Genomic DNA, 19,759 nt, shown 5'->3' with positions numbered 1-19,759 from the left:
GCTGAATTCCCCATATGAAACTATTAGGGTTCAGATATTGGGGAGTAAAGATCTCCCATCAATGCAAGAAGTATATGCTCTAGTACAGTTAGAAGAGAGCAGACAGAATGCGATGAATAATCCTGAGGGAGAGTAGATTGCATTAGTAGCTAAAGGGAGTGTTACTATGGGTGGTGGTAATTCCTTCGCGAAGAGCGACTTACAGAAGAAAGTTGATGACAAAGATAAACTATGGTGCACACATTGTTAGAAATCTAGACATACTCGGGAGACATGTTGGGAGCTTCATGGGAGGCCAAAGTGGGCTCACGAGTTGAGTAAAAAGCCAGACCAGAATAAGAAGCCAAGACAACAAGGTCAGAGGAAGTTTAATGCAACAAACTTAGCCTCTCAAGAGCCTCAATCATCTACCACTACTATGTGTCGTTCCGTGATTGATCCCAGGGAAGATATCATTAATTCTTTTTGTGAGCATTTAGAGCTGTATGGTAGGGCAATCCATCAAATGGATTCTGCTTCTCCCCCCTTGACTTCCTTTGCATCTACATCAGGTAACAGTAGTTCTGCCACAACTTTCTATGTGACTTCTCATTCCTCAAACTCTCCTTGGATAATAGATTCTAGAGCCTTGAACCATATGATGAGTAAGTCCAATTGTTTTCAATCTTATCATCTATTATTTGGTCGGGATAAGGTGAGACTTGCTGATTGTTCTTTATTCACCACAGCTGGTCAAGGAACCATCTCCCTTTCTCTTGGACTCACCCTTTCTGATGTTCTACATGTTCCTAAATTGCCCATAAATTTGTTTTATGTTAGTAGTATAACAAATTAGTTAAATTGCTCAATAACGTTTTTTTTCCTTTCTCTTGTATGATACAAGATTTGGCCTCGGGGAAGATGATTAGTAGAGGTCGTATGGTAGATGGTCTTTACATGCTGGAGAAGAAAGCTAGTCTTGTGGCTATTGAGTTTAAGATTCTGTCTAGTAAGAGTCAAGTCCATTTATGGCACATTCGTTTGGGTCATTTATCTTTTGAATCATTGAAAGTTTTATTACCAGATTTATTTAAATCAGTGTTAGTGTCGGATTTCACATGTCAAACTTGTTAGTTGAGCAAACATTCTAGAAATCATTTTACTTCAAGAAATAATAAATCTGAATTTCCTTTCCAAATTGTTTATTTTGATGTTTGGGGCCCTGTTATTTTAACATTCGAGTCTGGCTTTAAGTATTTCATTAAACTTATTGATGACTACTCCCGATATACATGGGTGTATCTTATGCGGTCCAGAGATGAAGTACCAAAAATCATTAAGGATTTCCAACGCTTGATATTCACTCGGTTTCAAACGGAAATCCAAATTTTCCAATAAGACAATGCCAAAAAATATTTTCATAGTGATCTCACAGAGTTTTTTGTTTCATGTGGATCCATAAATCACAACTCTTGTGCTAGAACCCTCCAATAGAATGGTGTTGCTGAAAGAAAAAATCACCACCTCCTTGAAGTTGCTTGTGGGTTACTCGTACACATGAATGTTTCTAAACGTTTTTGGTTGGACGTTGTGTTGTGTGTTGCCTATCTCATCAACCGTATGCCATCTTGCTTGTTAGGGTACAAAGACCCCCATTAGCTTCTATTTCCCATGGCTCCCCTCTTCTCTATTCCTATCCGTGTGTTTGGTTGCCGTTGTTTCGTCCAGGACCTATCTCCTACTCGTGGTAAACTTGATCCTCGTACCATTCCTTGTGTATTCTTGGGTTATCGTTCTTCCTAGAAAGGTTATCGATGCTTTGACCCCGTTTCCAAGAAATACTATGTCTCTATAGATGTGTCTTTCTTTGAAAGTGACCCTTTTGTCCCGGTTTCTCCTTAGGGGGAGAGTAAGGTGGAGGAGAAACCAGTTCAGGTCCTCCCCCTTCCTTCCTGTGTTTTTTGTCGTCGCAAGGGCCAACTAAATTGAAGAGCTGTGGAGCAACTTGAAACTATACCGCCAACATCATCAGATTCACCGGGGACAGATCATATCCAACCAGGTACTATCATTCCTGTTGATGTTTCTGATCCCCTTGCTATTGATGACCTAGACATCCCCATTGAAAAAGTGAAGGGAGTTAGGTCTTGTACCACCAAGCATCCTATTTCCCATTTTGTTTCCTATGAGAACATACCACCCTCTTTTCGTGCTTTCATTTCTTTCATTGACAATGTTCCTATCCTAAAAATGTGGTAGAAGCTCTCTTGGTACTTGAATGGATAGATGCAATGAAAGAAGAGATAAATGCCCTACATAAAAATGGTACGTGGGAGTTAGTGGATCTTTCTAAGGGTAAGGAATCGGTAGGGTGCAAGTGGGTGTTCATAGTGAAGCACAAGGCTGATGGCACAATAGAAAGGTACAAGGCTAGGTTGGTGGGAAAAGGGTTTGCCCAAGTATACGGTGTAGATTATGCCGAGACTTTTGCTCCAGTAGCCGAGATGAATTCCATTTGAGTTATTTTCAAAAACGCCTTCCTGAATGGAGACCTTGAGGAAGAGGTGTACATGGTACAACCTCCTAGATTTAGTGCCCTAGGCAAAGAGCAGAAAGTGTGCAGGCTAATAAAGTCTATGTATGGTCTAAAACAATCACCAAGAGCTTGGTTCAACAAGTTTCATCTGGCTATACAACGGATTGGCTACAAACGTCAAACTAACCATACTCTATTTGTGAAAAGGGGGGAAGGAAAGATTGCAGTCTTGATAATGTATGTTGATGACATAGTGATCACAGGTGACTGGAAGGTTGAAATTCAGAGGCTAAAGGATTTCTTAGCCACTCAATTTGAGGCGAAGGATCTAGGTCCCCTTCGGTATTTCCTTGGAATTGAAGTGGTCCGCTCACAAAAGGGGGTCTTCATTTCTCAAAGGAAATGCATCCTAGATTTGTTACAAGATTTGGGAAAATTAGGGGTGAAGCCAACTAACTCTCCCATCGATCCAAATCACAAACTGGGTGATTGTTGTGGCGAAGTTGTCAAGGATGTAAAACAATTCCAGAGACTTGTGGGGAGGCTCCTGTACTTGTCCATGACCAGTCCAGACATTGCTTATGCAGTGGGTGTTCTTAGTTAGTTCATGCATGCTCCTAAAACCACACACTTGGAGGCAGCAGAGAGAATCCTTAGATATCTAAAGAAGTTTCCAGGAGCTGGTTTATTATTCCAAAAGAATGGTCATATGAAGATTAAAGTGTATACAGATGCTGATTAGGCTAGATCAGTTGATGACAGAAAGTCCTCTAGTGGGAATTGTTCCTTTGTGGGAGGAAATCTAGTCACATGGAGAAGCAAGAAACAAAGCGTGGTGGCTAGGTCTAGTGCTGAAGCCGAGTATAGAGCAATGTCTCATGGGGTGGCTGAAGCTATGTAGATAAAAGAATTTGTTGAGCGAACTGGGTTTTCCTGTTGATAGCGCTATGTCCTTGTATTGTAATAACAAGGCTGCCATCAATATTGCAGCCAACCCAGTTCTTCATGATAGAACTAAACATGTAGAGGTTGGTAAACACTTTATTAGAGAGAAAATTGTTAATGGGTAAGTGTGCACCCCATATGTTAGTTCTAAGGAGCAACTTGTAGATATATTTACAAAAGGCTTGCATCACTTGCGGAACGATGATTTATTTCAGTTTATTGCCGCAAGGCCACATACTTTTTATCTTTTGAATGGTCGCTCTAGTATAAATATTAAAAAGGCTGGCGCCACCAACTGACTTTTTTCTCTCCTATCTCTTTTTTTCTTTTCTCTCTTCTCTCTTCTCCTTCTTCTCCTCTCACTATTCTGGGATCATACTGCCTCTTTACCAAGAAAACAAAAAGGAATAAATATGCAATAGTGAACACTTCTTAAGGATTGCAACCAAAATTATTACACCACCAAGTTCATAAACCATCTTCTCTAGAGAGATGTTCCACAGAATAATTCGACCCTAGTACTCACTCTACTATGATGATTTAACAAATATTGAGCTAATATTGGGCCTTATAAAACAAGTTGTTCAATACTTCAATCTGGATGCATGGGCTTCAAAAATTGTGCAAAAACATCCAAGGCACTTTATATTGATGTAACCTTAAATGTATGGCCATTTTTGTGTTCTCCTCCTTGTCCAATGTCCCTGGAGGTTAAGGGAACGAGCATGTTAGATATCCTATAGCAAGTTGACAAAATTAGAGATAGAGCTTCAGCTCTATTACTATTACGTCTTCCCACCTATCTCCGGACTCAAAAGACACCACAAATACTATATTGTACCCAGATCACCAATCCAATTAATTGCTAAAATTTATTAGGCCTTGCCATTAAGGGGTCAAGAACTAGTATTTCATCAGTGTCATCAATTCTTGGATCTTGCAATCTCCTACTTCTTCCTAGACAAGGAATCAAATAGTGAACTGTTGGAGACCAATGAGCTATTCCTTATATCAATACTGTCATGATAGATGTCTCTGTATGGCCTTTCCAATCTACCCAAAGGGCATGACATGCCAACCCTAGGGAAGTCTGGAGTTATATAAGATAAAACCTATTGCAACCAAGATCTTGTTGAGGTTTCAAATTTGAAAACAAGAAAGCAAGAAAGCAACTGATTCTGACAGAATTGTGTTTTGTGGATTTCTTGTGTATTAAGCATCTCCATCTCCAAGGAATAGCAAAGTGCTTGAAGTATTCTGTGTAGCAGCCAAATGAGCCATCCTTCTATGTCATATTAGTTTGAGAATAGCATTTCTCTATTCTCAGATGCTATATAACGCAGACAGATTAGGCATCTCCATATGGAGAAAATTCATTGTCCGCCAATTGTCAATATATTTATGAAATAGTTCCAAATTAAAAGCAAGAAAAAAACTTATAACAAATTATTTTATGAACACCTTGGTGGCAAAATGATGAGATGTGCATATTTCTACCCTTATTTTCAACTTTTTGGTGCACATGCTTAGAACTCAACATCTAAATACATTTAACCCCCTAAAAATTACCGTTGAAAAGATTCCATCCATTAGCTGATTGTAAAATTTAATCTGGTAGGGGTCTATGGGGAGAGGGAGCCTTGATGGGATGGGGGTTTTGTTTGTAGCTTCTTGATTAATTCAGTATTATTGGGGAGAGTAGTCTCTAAATGGAGGTGAATTTGGGCGCTTATTGGGCATTCTTCTGCCTCTGATATCTTATCGAGATCGTATCCTTTCCTGTTTTTTTCCTTTTTGGAATAAATCCCAAAAAGGAGTATCATCTGGACTTTAATCTCATATTGATCCATTTATATAGACTATAGAGACTTAAGTGATCAATATGCTGTCTGAATAAAACTTATGATTGGTATGTTCTAAATATGCTCCGACTCTGATGTGATGAAGGATAGCAAAGTTTTCTCTTCTTGAGTGAAAAGAATTTTAAGTTAAGACTCCTAATTCCATTTGATGTGTTCCTAGACAAAGAAAAATACTACTTTGACCCTAAAACAGAATGTAATTTTCACTCCCAAAGAAAAAGTAACATTCCTAGGTGCATGTTATTCAAATATAGTCATGACTAGAAATGTTAAGAATGGTTACTATGAATAGTAAATCAGAAAATTACTGTAAATGTCTAGAACAAAACATACTAAAAATGGTAAGATTGTTGTTGAAGAGCAAGTATTGAGTAGATTCTAGATGATTGGTAACTTCTTTTGTCCAAGTGCTCTTCCTCTTCTTTTTCACTTTAATGGGGCCAAGTAATGTTGAGAAGGGGCTTATTTAGCTTCAAAGTCATGAAGCAAGAGGGAGATTCAGAAGTAACAATTAGGTGGATAGGAGAAGGTTTGGTCCATTAAGGATGAAATATTTGATTGGAGAAGATGATTTATTGGTTGTAAGATTAGTGCTTCTTTCAGCTGGATTCTTAGGTCAATCAATTCCCTTGCTATTGCTTTGTCAACAGAGAGAGCCAATAGACATTCTCTGTATTAGGGTTCTTCTCCCTTGTTAGGATCATATATCTGAATGAGGACCTTTTTTGTATCCGGGGAAGTAGCAGTGGGGCTGGCTCACTAGTTCACCTTAAGGAATGGCACTAAGCCTGTTAAACCTTGTATTTTATTACTGTTGACAGATGTTATTGTACACAGGTTTAGTACCGCAAGGGTACTGTTGTAATTTTCCCATCTTTATGTTGTACGACTAGACTAGTATAAATAATATCTACTGCACACGCTTGCAGTATTCTTTGGGGCTTTCAGTCCTCTCGCCTCTCCTCTCTTCCTCTCTTCCTCCTCTCCTCTCTCCTCTTGCTCTTGCTCAACATGGTATCAGAGCAAGTCGTCCAGGCCTGAAGGGTGGTGTCAAGCAAAGCTGTTGTGGTCAATGTCGAGCAGATAGTCTCTTCATCTCCCAGTGCTGTATCCATCGAACTGCTAATTTGTTGTGTTCAGTTCGACCTTATGCAAGAAGATGCCTGCCTGATTTTTCATCTTCCAGCACAGAAAAAGGGTTCTAGTTATAGAGACTTTTCATCTTCCAGCTCAGAAGTTGTATCCATTGTCTGTTCGACTGTAGAGAGGCTATCATTTGAGGTTTGTAGGGGAAGGTTTGGTTTACAGAGAGGCTATCTTCTGATGTTCAAAGAGTTGGTGTTGTATTGATCTCATTGATTGACTGTTCGGCTACCCTGTTGATTGACTGTTCGGCTACCCTGTTGATTGACTGTTCGGCTACCAAGTCTGCCGATTAGGTGTGTGGTGAACTTCACCTTATATGTTTTCCATTCTGTTGGGGGGTCATATGACCTCTGTAAAATCGTTGGACATACATACCTGGTTATGTACTGCAACTGCAGTGTTGGTTTTTTGGATTCCTACTAAATCGTAGGTCATACATACCTGTTCAAGTACTGCAACGGTAGTGTTCAGTCTTTGCTCCCAGTGAAATCGTAGGTCAGAAGGACCTGTTGCTGCGCTGAGATAGCAAGTGTTCTTTCTTTTGTGGACTGGAGGTCAATAGGACCTGTTTCTGTAACAACCCTGTACGTCAGTACTCCTTTGGTTGCTGCTGTTTTTTTTCTTAAACCCGAAATCATGGGTAGTGAAGATTCAGCCACATCTGGAGTTTCCTCAATGCTGAATGGAATGGGTGGGGGTGACCTATCATTTCCTATGGTTGTTGTCCCTCTTGATGGTTTAAATTACCTAGAGTGGTCAAGAGGGATCAAATTATACATCACTTCAAGGGGGAAGATAGGCTATATTAATGGGAGAATCAAAGAACCACCCTCTGGGAGTGCTGAATATGATAGATGGAATCAGGAGAATGGTATGGTTATGTCTTGGCTCTTGGTCTCCATGCAACCTCAAATAAGGAAGAATTTCATGTGGGCTGAAACTGCAAATGAGATCTGGGAACAAGCAAAATCTACATATTCAGAATTGTGACACTATGCGAAGATTTATCAACTGCAGGCAACATCATCTACTTGTAGACAGGGGGAGAGATGTTTATCAGTATATTACTCTGACTTGACTTCTGTCTAGGAGTTGGACCATTACTAGAATGTGGATTGGAAGTGTGATGAGGATGCCAAAATGTACAAGAAACTTGTCTCCCAACAAAGAGTGTTTGCCTTCTTACATGGTCTGAATCCTATGTATGAATCTACCAAAGTACAGATTCTCAACTCTAAGGATCTCCCATCAGTTCAGGAAGTCTATGCTCTTGTACAATCTGAAGAGAGCATAAGGAATTTGATGAACAACCCTGGTGGGGATGCAGTTGTGTTGGTAGCAAAAGGGGGTATCTCTACTAGTGTGGAATCTTCTTCCAGGAAAGGAGATCTCCAGAAAAAAACAGAAGATAATGACAAATTGTGGTGCACTCATTGCTAGAAACCCCGACACACCAAAGATACCTGTTGGGGTCTTCATGGGAAACCAAAATGGGCTCAAGATCTGATTAAGAAGGTTTAGGTGTGAATAAGAGGTCCAGGCAACAAGGTACAAAGAAACACTACATGGCCAACATGGTTACTCGGGAGAATCAGCCCCCCATTTCTACTGTGACTCAGACACATCTCACTGGATCTGACCCGAGGGAGGATATTATGAATTCCTTCCGTGACCATTTAGAGCTCTATGATAGAGTAATTCGTCAGATGGATGCTCCTCCCTCAACCTCATTTGCATCTACGTCAGGTAACCCTGCCACATTTCAATGTTGCTTCTCACACCCCTGACTCTCCATGGATCATTGATTTTGGAGCGTCAAAATACATGACTGGTACGTCCTCTAACTTTCAAACCTATCACCTTCTTTCTGAAAGAGACAAGGTGAGACTAGCCGATGGATCATACACTTCCATAGTTGGTCAAGGAACCCTCTCTCTTCTAGTTGGTCTTACCCTTTCCGTTGTCCTTCATGTTCCAAAATTTCCCATTAATTTGTTCTCTGTTGGTAGTGCTACTAATTCCTTAAATTGCTCCGTGAATTTTTTCCCTTCTCATTGTGTGATTCAGGATCTGGCCTCGGGGATGACGATTGGTAGGGGACGTATGGTTGATGGACTTTATATGCTAGAGAATAGGGCTAGTCTTCATGTTACAGAGTTTTATGAGTCAGTCCTATAAGAGTAAAGTTTATTTATGGCATTGTCGCCATGGTCATTTGTCTTTTGAGTCTTTGAAAGTTGTATTCCTAGAACTGTTTAAGTCAATGTTTGTTTCTGATTTTTCTTGTCAAACATGTCGGTTAAGCAAATATTGTAGAACTCATTTTCTTCAGAAAAATAGTAAATCTGAATCTCCTTTTCACATTGTTCATTCTGATGTATGGGGCCTTGTTACTTTACCATCTGAGAGTGGCCACAAGTATTTCATTACCCTCATTGATGATTATTCTAGATATACTTGGGTATATCCGATGCGAACCAGGGAGGAAGTACAAAAAATCATTCAAGATTTTCAGCGGATGGTCTTAACTCAATTTCAGACTGAAATCCAAATTTTCCAGTCAGACAATGCAAAAGAATTTTTTCATAGTGATCTTACTGAATTCTTTGCTTCGCGTGGTTCACTTCACCGGAGCTCTTGTGCCCGCACACCACAACAAAATGGTGTGGCTGAACGGAAGAACCAACATCTCCTTGAAGTGGCTCGGGGTTCACTACTTCATATGAATGTCCCCAAACGTTTTTGGCTTGAAGCTGTTCTTTGTTCTACTTACCTCATAAATCGTATGCCCTTTCGTTGGTTAGAGTACAAAGCCCCACATCAGCTTCTCTTTCCTAAGGCTCCCCTTCTTTCTATTCCTCCTCGTGTATTTGGTTGTCGGTGCTTTGTCCAAAACTCACTCGTGGGAAATTGGATTCTCGTGCTATCCCTTGCATATTTCTTGGTTACTCCTTCACTCAAAAGGGGTACCGTTGTTTTGATCATGTTTCTCGGAAATTCTATGTCTCCATGGATGTTTCTTTCTTTGAAGATGAGCCTTTTTATCCTGTTTCTCCTTAGGGGGAGTGTAGGCATGAGGAGAAACTGGTTCAGCTCCCTTCTCTTCCTGATCCTTCGCCTTTTCGTGTCTTTTCTCGTCGTCGCAAAGGCCAACCAAATTCAAGAGCTGGGAGAATCTGGGAGATGTACCCCCAGTGCCACCAAACTCCTCGGGGGAGGATCATACTCACTCAGGTAACTTGGCTCCCAATGATGTTTCTGATTCTATTGAAAATGATTCCTCTGCTGCTAATGACCTTGACCTTCCTATTGTTCACAGGAAAGGTGTTAGATTGTGCACCACTAAACATCCCATTTCCAACTTTGTTTCCTATGAGAACATTTCACCCTCATTTCGTGCTTTCCTTACCTCTATTGACAGTGTCCCTATCCCCAAGAATGTGGCAGAAGCTCTTTCAGTTCCTGAATGGACAAATGCTATGAAGGAAGAAATTAATGCCCTTCATAAAAATGGCACATGGGAACTTGTTGATCTTCTTAAGGGTAAGGTTCCAGTTGGATGTAAATGGGTGTTCATTGTCAAGCATAGGGCTGATGGAACGGTGGAGAGGTATAAAGCTCGCTTAGTGGCAAAGGGGTTTATTCAGGTGTACGGAGTTTTGATTATGCAGAAACTTTTGCCCTTGTTGCCAAGATGAACTCCATTAGAGTTCTTTTCTCTCTTGCTGCTAATTTGTATTGGGATGACATCAAGAATGCATTCTTGAATGGTGACTTTGAAGAGGAAGTTTACATGATTCAACCCCTTGGCTTTCTGGCTCAAGGCAATGAACAGAAAGTGTGCAAGTTGAAGAAGTCTTTATACGGGCTGAAACAATCACCAAGAGCTTGGTTCAGCAGATTCCATGTTGCGGTTCGGCAGAAAGGATACAAGCAATGTCAATCAGATCACACACTGTTTGTGAAAAGAGGAGAAGGTAAAATTGCTGCCCTAATTGTATATGTGGATGACATAATTGTTACTGGTGATTGGAAGGATGAAATTTAGAGGTTGAAGTTTTTTCTTGCCACTCAGTTTGAAGTGAAGGATCTAGGACCTGCTAGATACTTCCTTGGAATTGAAGTTGCCCGATCAAAGAGGGGTATCTTCATTTCTCAAAGGAAATATGCCATATATTTACTTCAGGACACCGGAAAGATGGGGGTGAAGCCAGTTGACTCTCCCATTGATCCCAACCATAAATTAGGTGACAGCCAATGTGAACCTCTCAAGGATGTGAAACCGTTTCAGAGGCTTGTAGGGAGATTGTTATACCTTTCTATGACTCGCCCAGACATTGCCAGATACTTCCTTGGAATTGAAGTTGCCCGATCAAAGAGGGGTATCTTCATTTCTCAAAGGAAATATGCCATAGATTTACTTCAGGACATCGGAAAGATGGGGGTGAAGCCAGTTGACTCTCCCATTGATCCCAACCATAAATTAGGTGACAACCAATGTGAACCTCTCAAGGATGTGAAACCGTTTCAAAGGCTTGTAGGGAGATTGTTATACCTTTCTATGACTCGCCCAGACATTGCATATGTTGTTGGTGTCCTCAGTCAGTTAATGCATGCACCTAGGTTCTCTCATCTTGAAGCAGCAGAGAGAATCTTCCAATATTTAAAGAAGTTTCCAGGCGCTGGCTTGTTATTTCAAAAGCACAGGCATTTGAAAGTTGAAGTTTATACAAATGCAGATTGGGTTGGATCTCAAAGTGACAGAAAGTCTATTAGTGGCTACTGCACCTTTATAGGAGGGAACCTTGTTACATGGAGAAGTAAAAAGCAAAACGTGGTGGCTAGATCCAGTGCTGAAGCTAAATATCGTGCTATGGCCCACGGGGTAGTTGAAGGCATGTGGATAAAGAATTTGTTGAGTGAGTTGGGTTTCCCAGTGGACAAACCTATGACTCTATTCTGTGATAACAAACAGTTATAAGCATTGCTGCCAATCCAGTGCTACATGATAGAACAAAACACATCGAAGTTGACAAGCATTTTATCAGAGAGAAAGTCATCACAGGCGAAGTGTGTACTCCCTATGTCAGCTCTGAGAACCAACTTGCAGACATCTTTACAAAGGGGCTACACCATTCCAGACATCATGATCTCTGTGACAAGTTGGGCATGATTGATATCTATGCTCCAACTTGAGGGGGAGTGTACACAGGTTTAGTACCACAAGGGTACTATTGTAATTTCCCCATCTTTATGTTGTATGACTAGACTAGTATAAATATTATCTACTGCACACGCCTGCAGTATTCTTTGGGGCTTTCAGTCCTCTCTCCTCTCCTCTCCTCTCTTCCTCTCTTCCTCTCCTCTCTTCTCTTGCTCTTGCTCAACAATTACATTATTTCATTATCTTAATGACATTCATCAGTTATTGATAAAAAATCCCGAAGGAAGATGTACACAGAATGCTCAGGAGTTAAATAGGAAGAAAGTTAAAAGAAAAGAATGAGGTGTATATATAAATAAAAAAAAAAAAAAATATATATATATATATATATATATATCCCTTGGTTTCAGGCTAGCTATAAGCCATAGAAATATCCATTTTTATGTAATATTTTTGTGATTCTTCTTCTTTCTTCACTGAGAGCCCACCTTTCTTTTGGTTTTCTTTTCCTCTCGTAATTTCTGTTTGCCTTATAGAGGCAAAGTTATGTTGTTGAGAAGTGTGCACTCCTCCTTCCTATGCATTTGCTTTCATTGTACCCAATTCCAGCTGGATTGGCAATTGTCATAAAGAAGTTGATGAGAGATTTTTTATGGAGAGGGTGGAGGGACGAGAAGAAAAAATCTAATTTGGTGAGTTGGAATAAGATCTGCAAGCCTAAGCATCAGGGAAATTTGGGTGTGGGAAGAGTGAAAAATTTAAATATTGCTATGCTGGGGAAGTGGTTTTCGAGGTTTGGAGAGAATCAAGGAGGTTTATGGAGGAGGGTGGTGGTGGCTAAATATGGATATGGAAATTCTGGTTGGGAACTGGGGGTGCCAAATCAATCCTATGGGTGTCTGTTTGGAAAGGTATTGAGAAAGCTTATGACCTTTTATTGAAGGGAATAGGGTTTGAACCCTTAAGGTTGGAGATGGACACTGGGTGAAATTTTGGAATGATTCTTGGTTGGAAGGCATATCTATGAAGGGAAGTTGATCCTGCTCTGTTTATGCTGACAGTGGACAAGGAGACTTGTGTGGCAGACTATATGCAGGTGCAAGTGAGAATGTGGTATGGGCTCCTCAATTTAGAAGAAATGATAGAAGATTTTGGAAGTGGGAGAAATCTGGGGAAATTTCAGTCAAGTCTTTCTACAACTACATCTCCAGATCAGAGGAACAGACAAATTCCATTGAAGATTGTTTGGTGTAAGAATGTGCCCATATAAAGGTAGGCAGCCTTTTTTGTTCTGACTGCCTACTTGAATAGAATCCTTACTAGGGAGAACTTGGTAAGGAAGGGTATGCTGCTGCTGATAAAAAAAAAAAAAAAAGGAAAGGTATGCTGCTGAATTCCACCGTTAATGTTTTGTGTGAAGAGAAAAATGAGCCAGTCAACCATTTGCTGCTACATTGTAAATTCTCTTCTTAGATATGGTCTAAAGTTGGAAATTTGTTTGAGCTACAAAGCTGCTGCCCAGAATCAGTGGTGGATTTTGTGAAGGGCTGGAGAGTTGAAGGTCTCACTAAGAGGGGGAAACTGGCATTGAACATGGCTCCTGCAGCAGTTTTTTGGTGCATCTGGCAGGAGAGAAATGCAAAGACATTCAACAACAAAAGTAGCTCTACAGGCATGGTGTATCAGAAAATTTTGGGAACAATGTTCTCTTGGCTTGCCATGAACACTTAATTTAGGGATAGAAATTATGATTCATTTTTTCGTTTATGATAACCATTTTGTAAAGCAGGACTTGGGGATTTAGGCCTGCATGCAGTGGAAATCCCTGTGTATAGCAACCTATTGTACATGTTTTTTGTCTATTTAATGATACTATACTTCACCTTCTTCTTCTTCTTCAAAAAAAAAAAAACCCGATGATATGCAGTTTATATGGAATCTCTTGTAGCCTTTTTTTCTTGGTCTGTTAAACCAAATGTATAACACAGAAAACGTGGTTTCCTCTATTTCTTTCCTCGTTTTGATTGCCCAGCCACCTATTATTATTAATATTATTATTTTATCCTTCTGTCATTGTTGATACTGTTTTCTTCTTCCATATATAATATGTTCTTTTCTTCCTTCCCTTTAACACTCACATTTGATAATGTTGTAATGGGTTTTTTTGCAAGTTAGAATCTAACCGTTTGAATTTATTTTCTAGTGGTTGACACGACGACAAGCACACTTGCAACGTGCTCAACATGGAATTCCAATTTCAGAATATAGTGTAAGCTTTCAAATTCCTATTGTTTGAACCTTTAAGTGCTGGCAAGAAAGACACTTTGTATGGTATTAATATGAGATAGATGGTGTGTACATTTATGGATGTTACAACAGTGACAAAAGATATGCACATGACAGCCTCCTCCCAAAGTGAAAACATGAGTAGGCAAGGAGGTAAATAAGCTCTGTGTACCCCAGAATTAGCAAATCAAATGATGCCAAATTGGCAAATTCATTTGTCTTGGCAGATCACACAGATGGTGAAGTTAATCCTAGGTTTACTGACCATTCTAAAATTCAAATATGATGTGGGATAATGTTTTTAAAAGCAAAAGCATGAGGCATGGCACCAGAATCTTTTGACACAAGGCTTAAGCCTCATAAGTTTTGTTTCAAGGAAAATCATGGACTAAGATGTGAAGAAGTAGAATTGTGCAGCAAAGGACTAAACTTTTATATGATAACAATGTGCAATTTAATTAGTCATCATTTATCATATAAACAAGGACTACAGATATGCGGTTGAGTATAAACAAAGGTGCAACTGTACAAGGTAATGAAATTTCTTTCAAATCTTTCAAGACCATTAGAAAATTCCTAACGTGGATTAGAAAAGCAAATTGGTGATAAAAATCATACATATTTAAACGATTATCATATACCCAGAAAACATAGAGGTGATCTTTAATTTTATCTCATGTTGGAACCTTGCTGCAATTAGTGCATGAAACATGTTTCCTTGACACAGGACATCTCAAAAGTGTAAAATGTGGACCAGAAAAGCAGATTAGTATTAAAAATAATACATATTTAAACAATTACATATGTCCAAAAAACATAGAAGTGATCTTTAATTTTATTTCATGATGAGAACCTAACTGCAATTAGTGCATGAAACATGCCTTGACATAAGACATCTCAAAGGTGTAAAGAAAAAGTGTCTCATACTAGTATATGTGGAACCTCAAGATTGAACCTCAAGGTATTTTCCTTAAGCCTCAACTCAAGACGAGCCTCAGGTCACAAGACTGACACCCCTTTTAAGACAGGTGCAAGATGAACCTACAAACAAGAAAAAAGAATCCGAGGAATCAACACCTAGGCTTCTCCAGGAATCAACACCTAATAGCTTCTTGGAGAATCAATACTTAAATAGCTTTATAAAGGGGGGAAATCTATGATGTGGAAAAGATATGGTATGGAAGGAGTTTTGACCAATCAAAACCCACCCATTAATTTTGATAAATAACACCTGATTCACTACTAAGTTTATGATTCCAGTTGATTGGTCAGATGTTTTTCGGATATCATATCTTTTCCATATCATAGTCGGGCCCTTATAAAGGAATCAACACCATCAAGATTATATTGCTACTCCAATGTTAGTATCTAATAACTAACATTATTATCTGATGTGACTATGCGAGAAAGAGAGGGCCTTTTATGTAGGCAGAGATGGGTGGGCGTGTTTGGGGGGGGGGGAGGCCAGTCCTTTTCTATTATTTTCCTACCACAACTAATCAAGAAACACCATTAATAAAAAACTAGGAGTATGACAAACCCTGGTTGGCTAAGGACCAGGACTTCGATTTAGGACAAACCTTAGTTGGCTAAGGACTAGGAATAAGATAAACCTCAATAGATTAGGAATACGACTCTGATTTTACGTAAATTTGACTTTCTAAGATAACATACCTTCACTAACCATAGATACATAGAAATTCAGAACGTCTGAGGTTGACTAATTATTGGCTAGTTGAGGTTATCCAATCATCATGATTCTGTTCTCCATATGATATAGAACATTCTCTCAGGACTGTTCCTGGCCTGATGCAATTCTATAATAAAGTTTCGATTTGCTGGTTATGACTGGTCTGTGGAACCTTATATTGATTCTTGTTTTGACAGTGAATTTCCTTCCATTTTTCTTATTTACATATTCTAAGGCAGACCACATTATAGAAACTTGATTCCTCCTGATTTCAGGTTTTGGTTGACATGATCCGGGTACCTGACTGGGCATTTGAAGCTGCTGGTCAAGAGATGAGAGGGATGGGCCAAGATACTGCTGCCTATCATCCAGGACTTTACTTAACTGCTCCTCAGGTAAGGGTATTACTGGGTTTTCCATGTAGTGGTGATTTTTTCATTGTTGTCATTTTTTCGTACTTCTGGACTGCAGTAGTTACACCAGAATCTTATGCCCTTCCAAATTCAAATTTAGAGCATGATATTGTTTTGATCATGCAAATGTTATTGTTAAATCTTGTTAACAATTATTATTGCTTAGGTAAATGTAATTGATATCAGAGAATTGATCAACACCCCAAGAGGTAGGGGGATCTTAATGATCTTTCATATTTTGAACCTATGAAACAATCCCTTGCTTGGTACTCATGTGGTATCCACAAAATTTTGGAGAGGAAGGATTTCTATTTTATTTGCTAGTCACTACTTCAGAATTCAGATGGTTGGAGCTGTGACATTCAGGCGTAGCAGGGCCATCTGAAAGAATCTAGGAAAAACAGCCGCTGGAGCAAACGAAGGCTCGAAAGCAACAAGCAACCGAGCGAAGCGAAGAAAACGGTTGGGCAGCAAGCGAGAAAACGTAAGTGCGCTAACGCGCACTCCGGCTTTCGCATGCTTTCGCACTGACGCGCTCAAGCCGTTGCGCTAACGCGCAGCCGAGCAAGCGATTCAAAGCCGTTGCTTGTTGCGCTAGCGCGTGCATCCGTTTTGAATCTTGCTACTCGAAAGGCTGTATCTGATAACATCTTGATCATGGACTAGGCATTAATATGATGTCTTCCAGAATCCAGGTCAACTGTATCAATTATGAAACCACTGCTCAAGTTATTTTCATATTGTTTATGTATTAACAGTATCACAAACCATTAGTAAGACAGGATTCTGTGCTTTAAGCTTCTCATTTAATGTGGTACATGAAATATTCTATGAAAATAGATGTGGTGGAGATGCATATATACCTGTCTGAGACTCTCAGGGATGTATGCTTTGCCAATATTGTTTTGTTTAAAAAGTTCTTATCCCACCTTTAGTTTTGTTCTTGTTGCCAATTCTGATGGTTGTTGCTTTTGTTTTTTGTTGCACAGAGAGAAGCAGTGGAAGCACTTATTCAGGAACTTCCCAAGTTCAGACTGAAGGCTGTTCCAACTGATTGCAGTGAATGTCCCATCTGTCTTGAAGAGTTCCATGTTGGAAATGAGGTAAATAATTCAATTGTCCACTGTTTTTATCAAAATGGCCGAACATATATCCCGGACAGATTTCATCATCTTGTTTCTTTTTATATTTGAGACTCATGATTCTGTAACCATTTGAGAAAATTCATTCATTTTTATGTTCTTTATTAAGGTTGGTTTTGGGTGGGACAATTAACATCCAGTAGAACAAATTCCTCGTTGCTCTGCACTATGCCCATGGTGCACCTTTTTTTTTTTGACATAGTCTATCTAGATGTCCTTTTCACAGAAGCAAAAAAAAAAAAAAAAAAATTCATGGCATGAAGAATTTTCTAACCAATTTTTTCATGTACTTGACCATTCATCATAACTCAATGCGTCTAGAAAGCCAGCATATTTTGTGTTTTCTACCTTTAGGACGTTTTGTCTTTTGGGTTGCATCCAAGAGGAACTATGGTGGTCCAAGTCCTCAGTCCCGACAGATTGTGAATAATGGTTGAAAGGGACATTTCTGATATTATAACACTTGGTTTTTATTACACACTGCCTCTTTTATTTTGGGATATGTTAGGATTATTAAGCTGCAAGTGCTCATAAGAAGTGTTTCAGGTTCGTGGACTCCCTTGTGCTCACAATTTTCATGTGGAGTGCATTGATGAGTGGCTTCGGCTGAATGTGAAGTGCCCCCGCTGTCGTTGCTCCGTCTTCCCCAACCTCGACCTCAGTGCTCTCTCCAATCTCAATGCAGATTCTGGCCGTACCTCTGCCAGTGTTGTGACCACAACAAGCTACGTACGAGCTCAACCACCTGGGCAGAGCTATCTACTGAGATTGCAGGGTCTTCTCCGCCCAATTCGCACCGAAAATGCTGTGTCAATCAGTGATCCAGACATCGCCTTGGAAGCTGCTGAGAATGGAGGTCTTTCAACGGTAATTGAGAGCCCTTCAAGCACAGAGGTGCCAGCCAGACCAGCACCATCCATGGAATGTGTTCTGGATCATTCACCTCAACCTCGCCCTTAACTGTCTTGGGTTCAAAAGTCAGGTCCGTTGGAGAAATTGATTGTCCATTAATTGTACCGAGTACTGACCCCCGGTTGTAACTTGTGAGTAGTAAAAGAGAAATTCCTTTGTTCCACACATCAGAGCTAATTGTTCATGGATGTAGGCTGTGTGGTTGCCTGGTTGGTGATGTACTTTTTCATCTACCATCAATCAATTGGTGAATGCAGTTAATTCTCAATCTCTAACCTTTTTTTTTTTTTTTTTTTTCTGGGCCATTCGAGAATTAGGCTTAGTTTGAGAAGAGTACAAATACAAGTATTTCTAATCCTTGTATTTACACAGTACATATTTATATTTGTACTCTTCCCAAACTAAGCCTTAACTTTTACGTTTGGATTTGGTGGCTATGGTTGTTTTGCTGGGTAGGATATTTTGGAACATAATGACTTGAATGAGTTCTCACATTGTGATGAATGGTCATGGTTATGATCTTGCACAGCCGCATGCTTCCAAGGCTGTCAAACTCACACTTTGATGTTAATCTTATCTTTTCTTACTGGTTTTAGAAAAAAAGGCACGATGAAATAGAAATAAGATGCATACCATGGGCTGAGCTAGCCTAATGTGTGTGGTGGTAAGAATTGGATGCTAGGAATCTGCTTATTTTGTCATTTTCATTCTACCTTTTGGCCTGAACTCGATCCGGATGACTCTCTGCACGGAGAGCCCGCCCGTGGTCTCACTGGTCAATCATCAATATCAAATAATAAAAAATATATTTATCTGCCATTAATTTCAAGTTTTCAACCATCCACTCTATTGAATTAAAAACAAATTACAAATATCCAGGGCTGTCTCGCTATTTATAACTAAACTTTCCTTTCGTTTTGGTACTCTGGCACACGGTTAAACGTCTAAGTTACATTTTCAAGTTTCTTTGGCTCTTATTTTTTATTTAATCGATCTTTTATCTATTTGGATTTCTGGAAATTTGATTCTACAAAGCTATGTTTCAATTAGAATAAGAGATCTTACAAAAAAAATTAGAATAAGAGAAGAGAAAGAATAAGGAACGTTTTTATTTTCTTCTTAAAGACAAAATAGTAAGCAAATAAAAATCGGTTTATGCTAGGTTTAAGAATAAGGGAAATCAGTGCAATGAATTTAATGCTCCATGAAGCACACCGATAGTTCTAGGATATGTAATTAGGGGTGTAAATGGATCGAATTCGAATCGAATCAGACAATATCTGAATTTGATTCGATATCCGACGGATTTGGAAATTGATATTTGAATTCAAATTCACTTAAAAATATTCGAATATTCGAATATAACCAATTAATTATTTTAGGTAATTAATAAATATATAAATAAATATTTTATTTATATAAAGTATATAAATTATTTATATAATTTAATTATTATATATATTATATACAACACTTAAATATTATATATATTATATATAAGAATTAAATAATTAGTTGAATTTGGATATTTAGCGAATCAAATCAGGTCATGAAATGGGCTGATCTGAAATCAAATCCGTTTACTTAACAAGTATGAATAGGATATCCAAATCCGACCGGTTATAATATTCGAATTATCCAAATTCGATTCGATTATATTGAATCTCGAATTTAAAATCGGATT

The 19,759-nt window shown here is 39.1% G+C and overlaps 1 protein-coding gene across 1 annotated transcript in view; it reads left to right on the top strand.

Moving 5' to 3' along the window:
- LOC148853919 (E3 ubiquitin-protein ligase SIS3-like) overlaps window positions 1–18,343 on the top strand; it is a 32,169-nt gene extending 13,826 nt beyond the window's left edge. Inside the window, exons 7-10 of the mRNA XM_088985483.1 lie at window positions 13,836–13,901; window positions 15,884–16,003; window positions 17,011–17,124; window positions 17,710–18,343. Of these exons, the coding sequence (XP_088841609.1) occupies window positions 13,836–13,901; window positions 15,884–16,003; window positions 17,011–17,124; window positions 17,710–18,123 (714 nt within the window). The 3' untranslated portion in view covers window positions 18,124–18,343. The remainder of the gene's footprint in view (window positions 1–13,835; window positions 13,902–15,883; window positions 16,004–17,010; window positions 17,125–17,709) is intronic.
- The last annotated feature ends 1,416 nt before the right edge of the window (window positions 18,344–19,759 follow it).

Source organism: Nelumbo lutea, chromosome 4 (assembly GCF_056320005.1).
Source record: "Nelumbo lutea isolate HS-2025 chromosome 4, American lotus-T2T, whole genome shotgun sequence".
Lineage (NCBI taxonomy): Eukaryota > Viridiplantae > Streptophyta > Magnoliopsida > Proteales > Nelumbonaceae > Nelumbo > Nelumbo lutea.
This window is presented reverse-complemented; position numbering and strand designations above follow the sequence as displayed.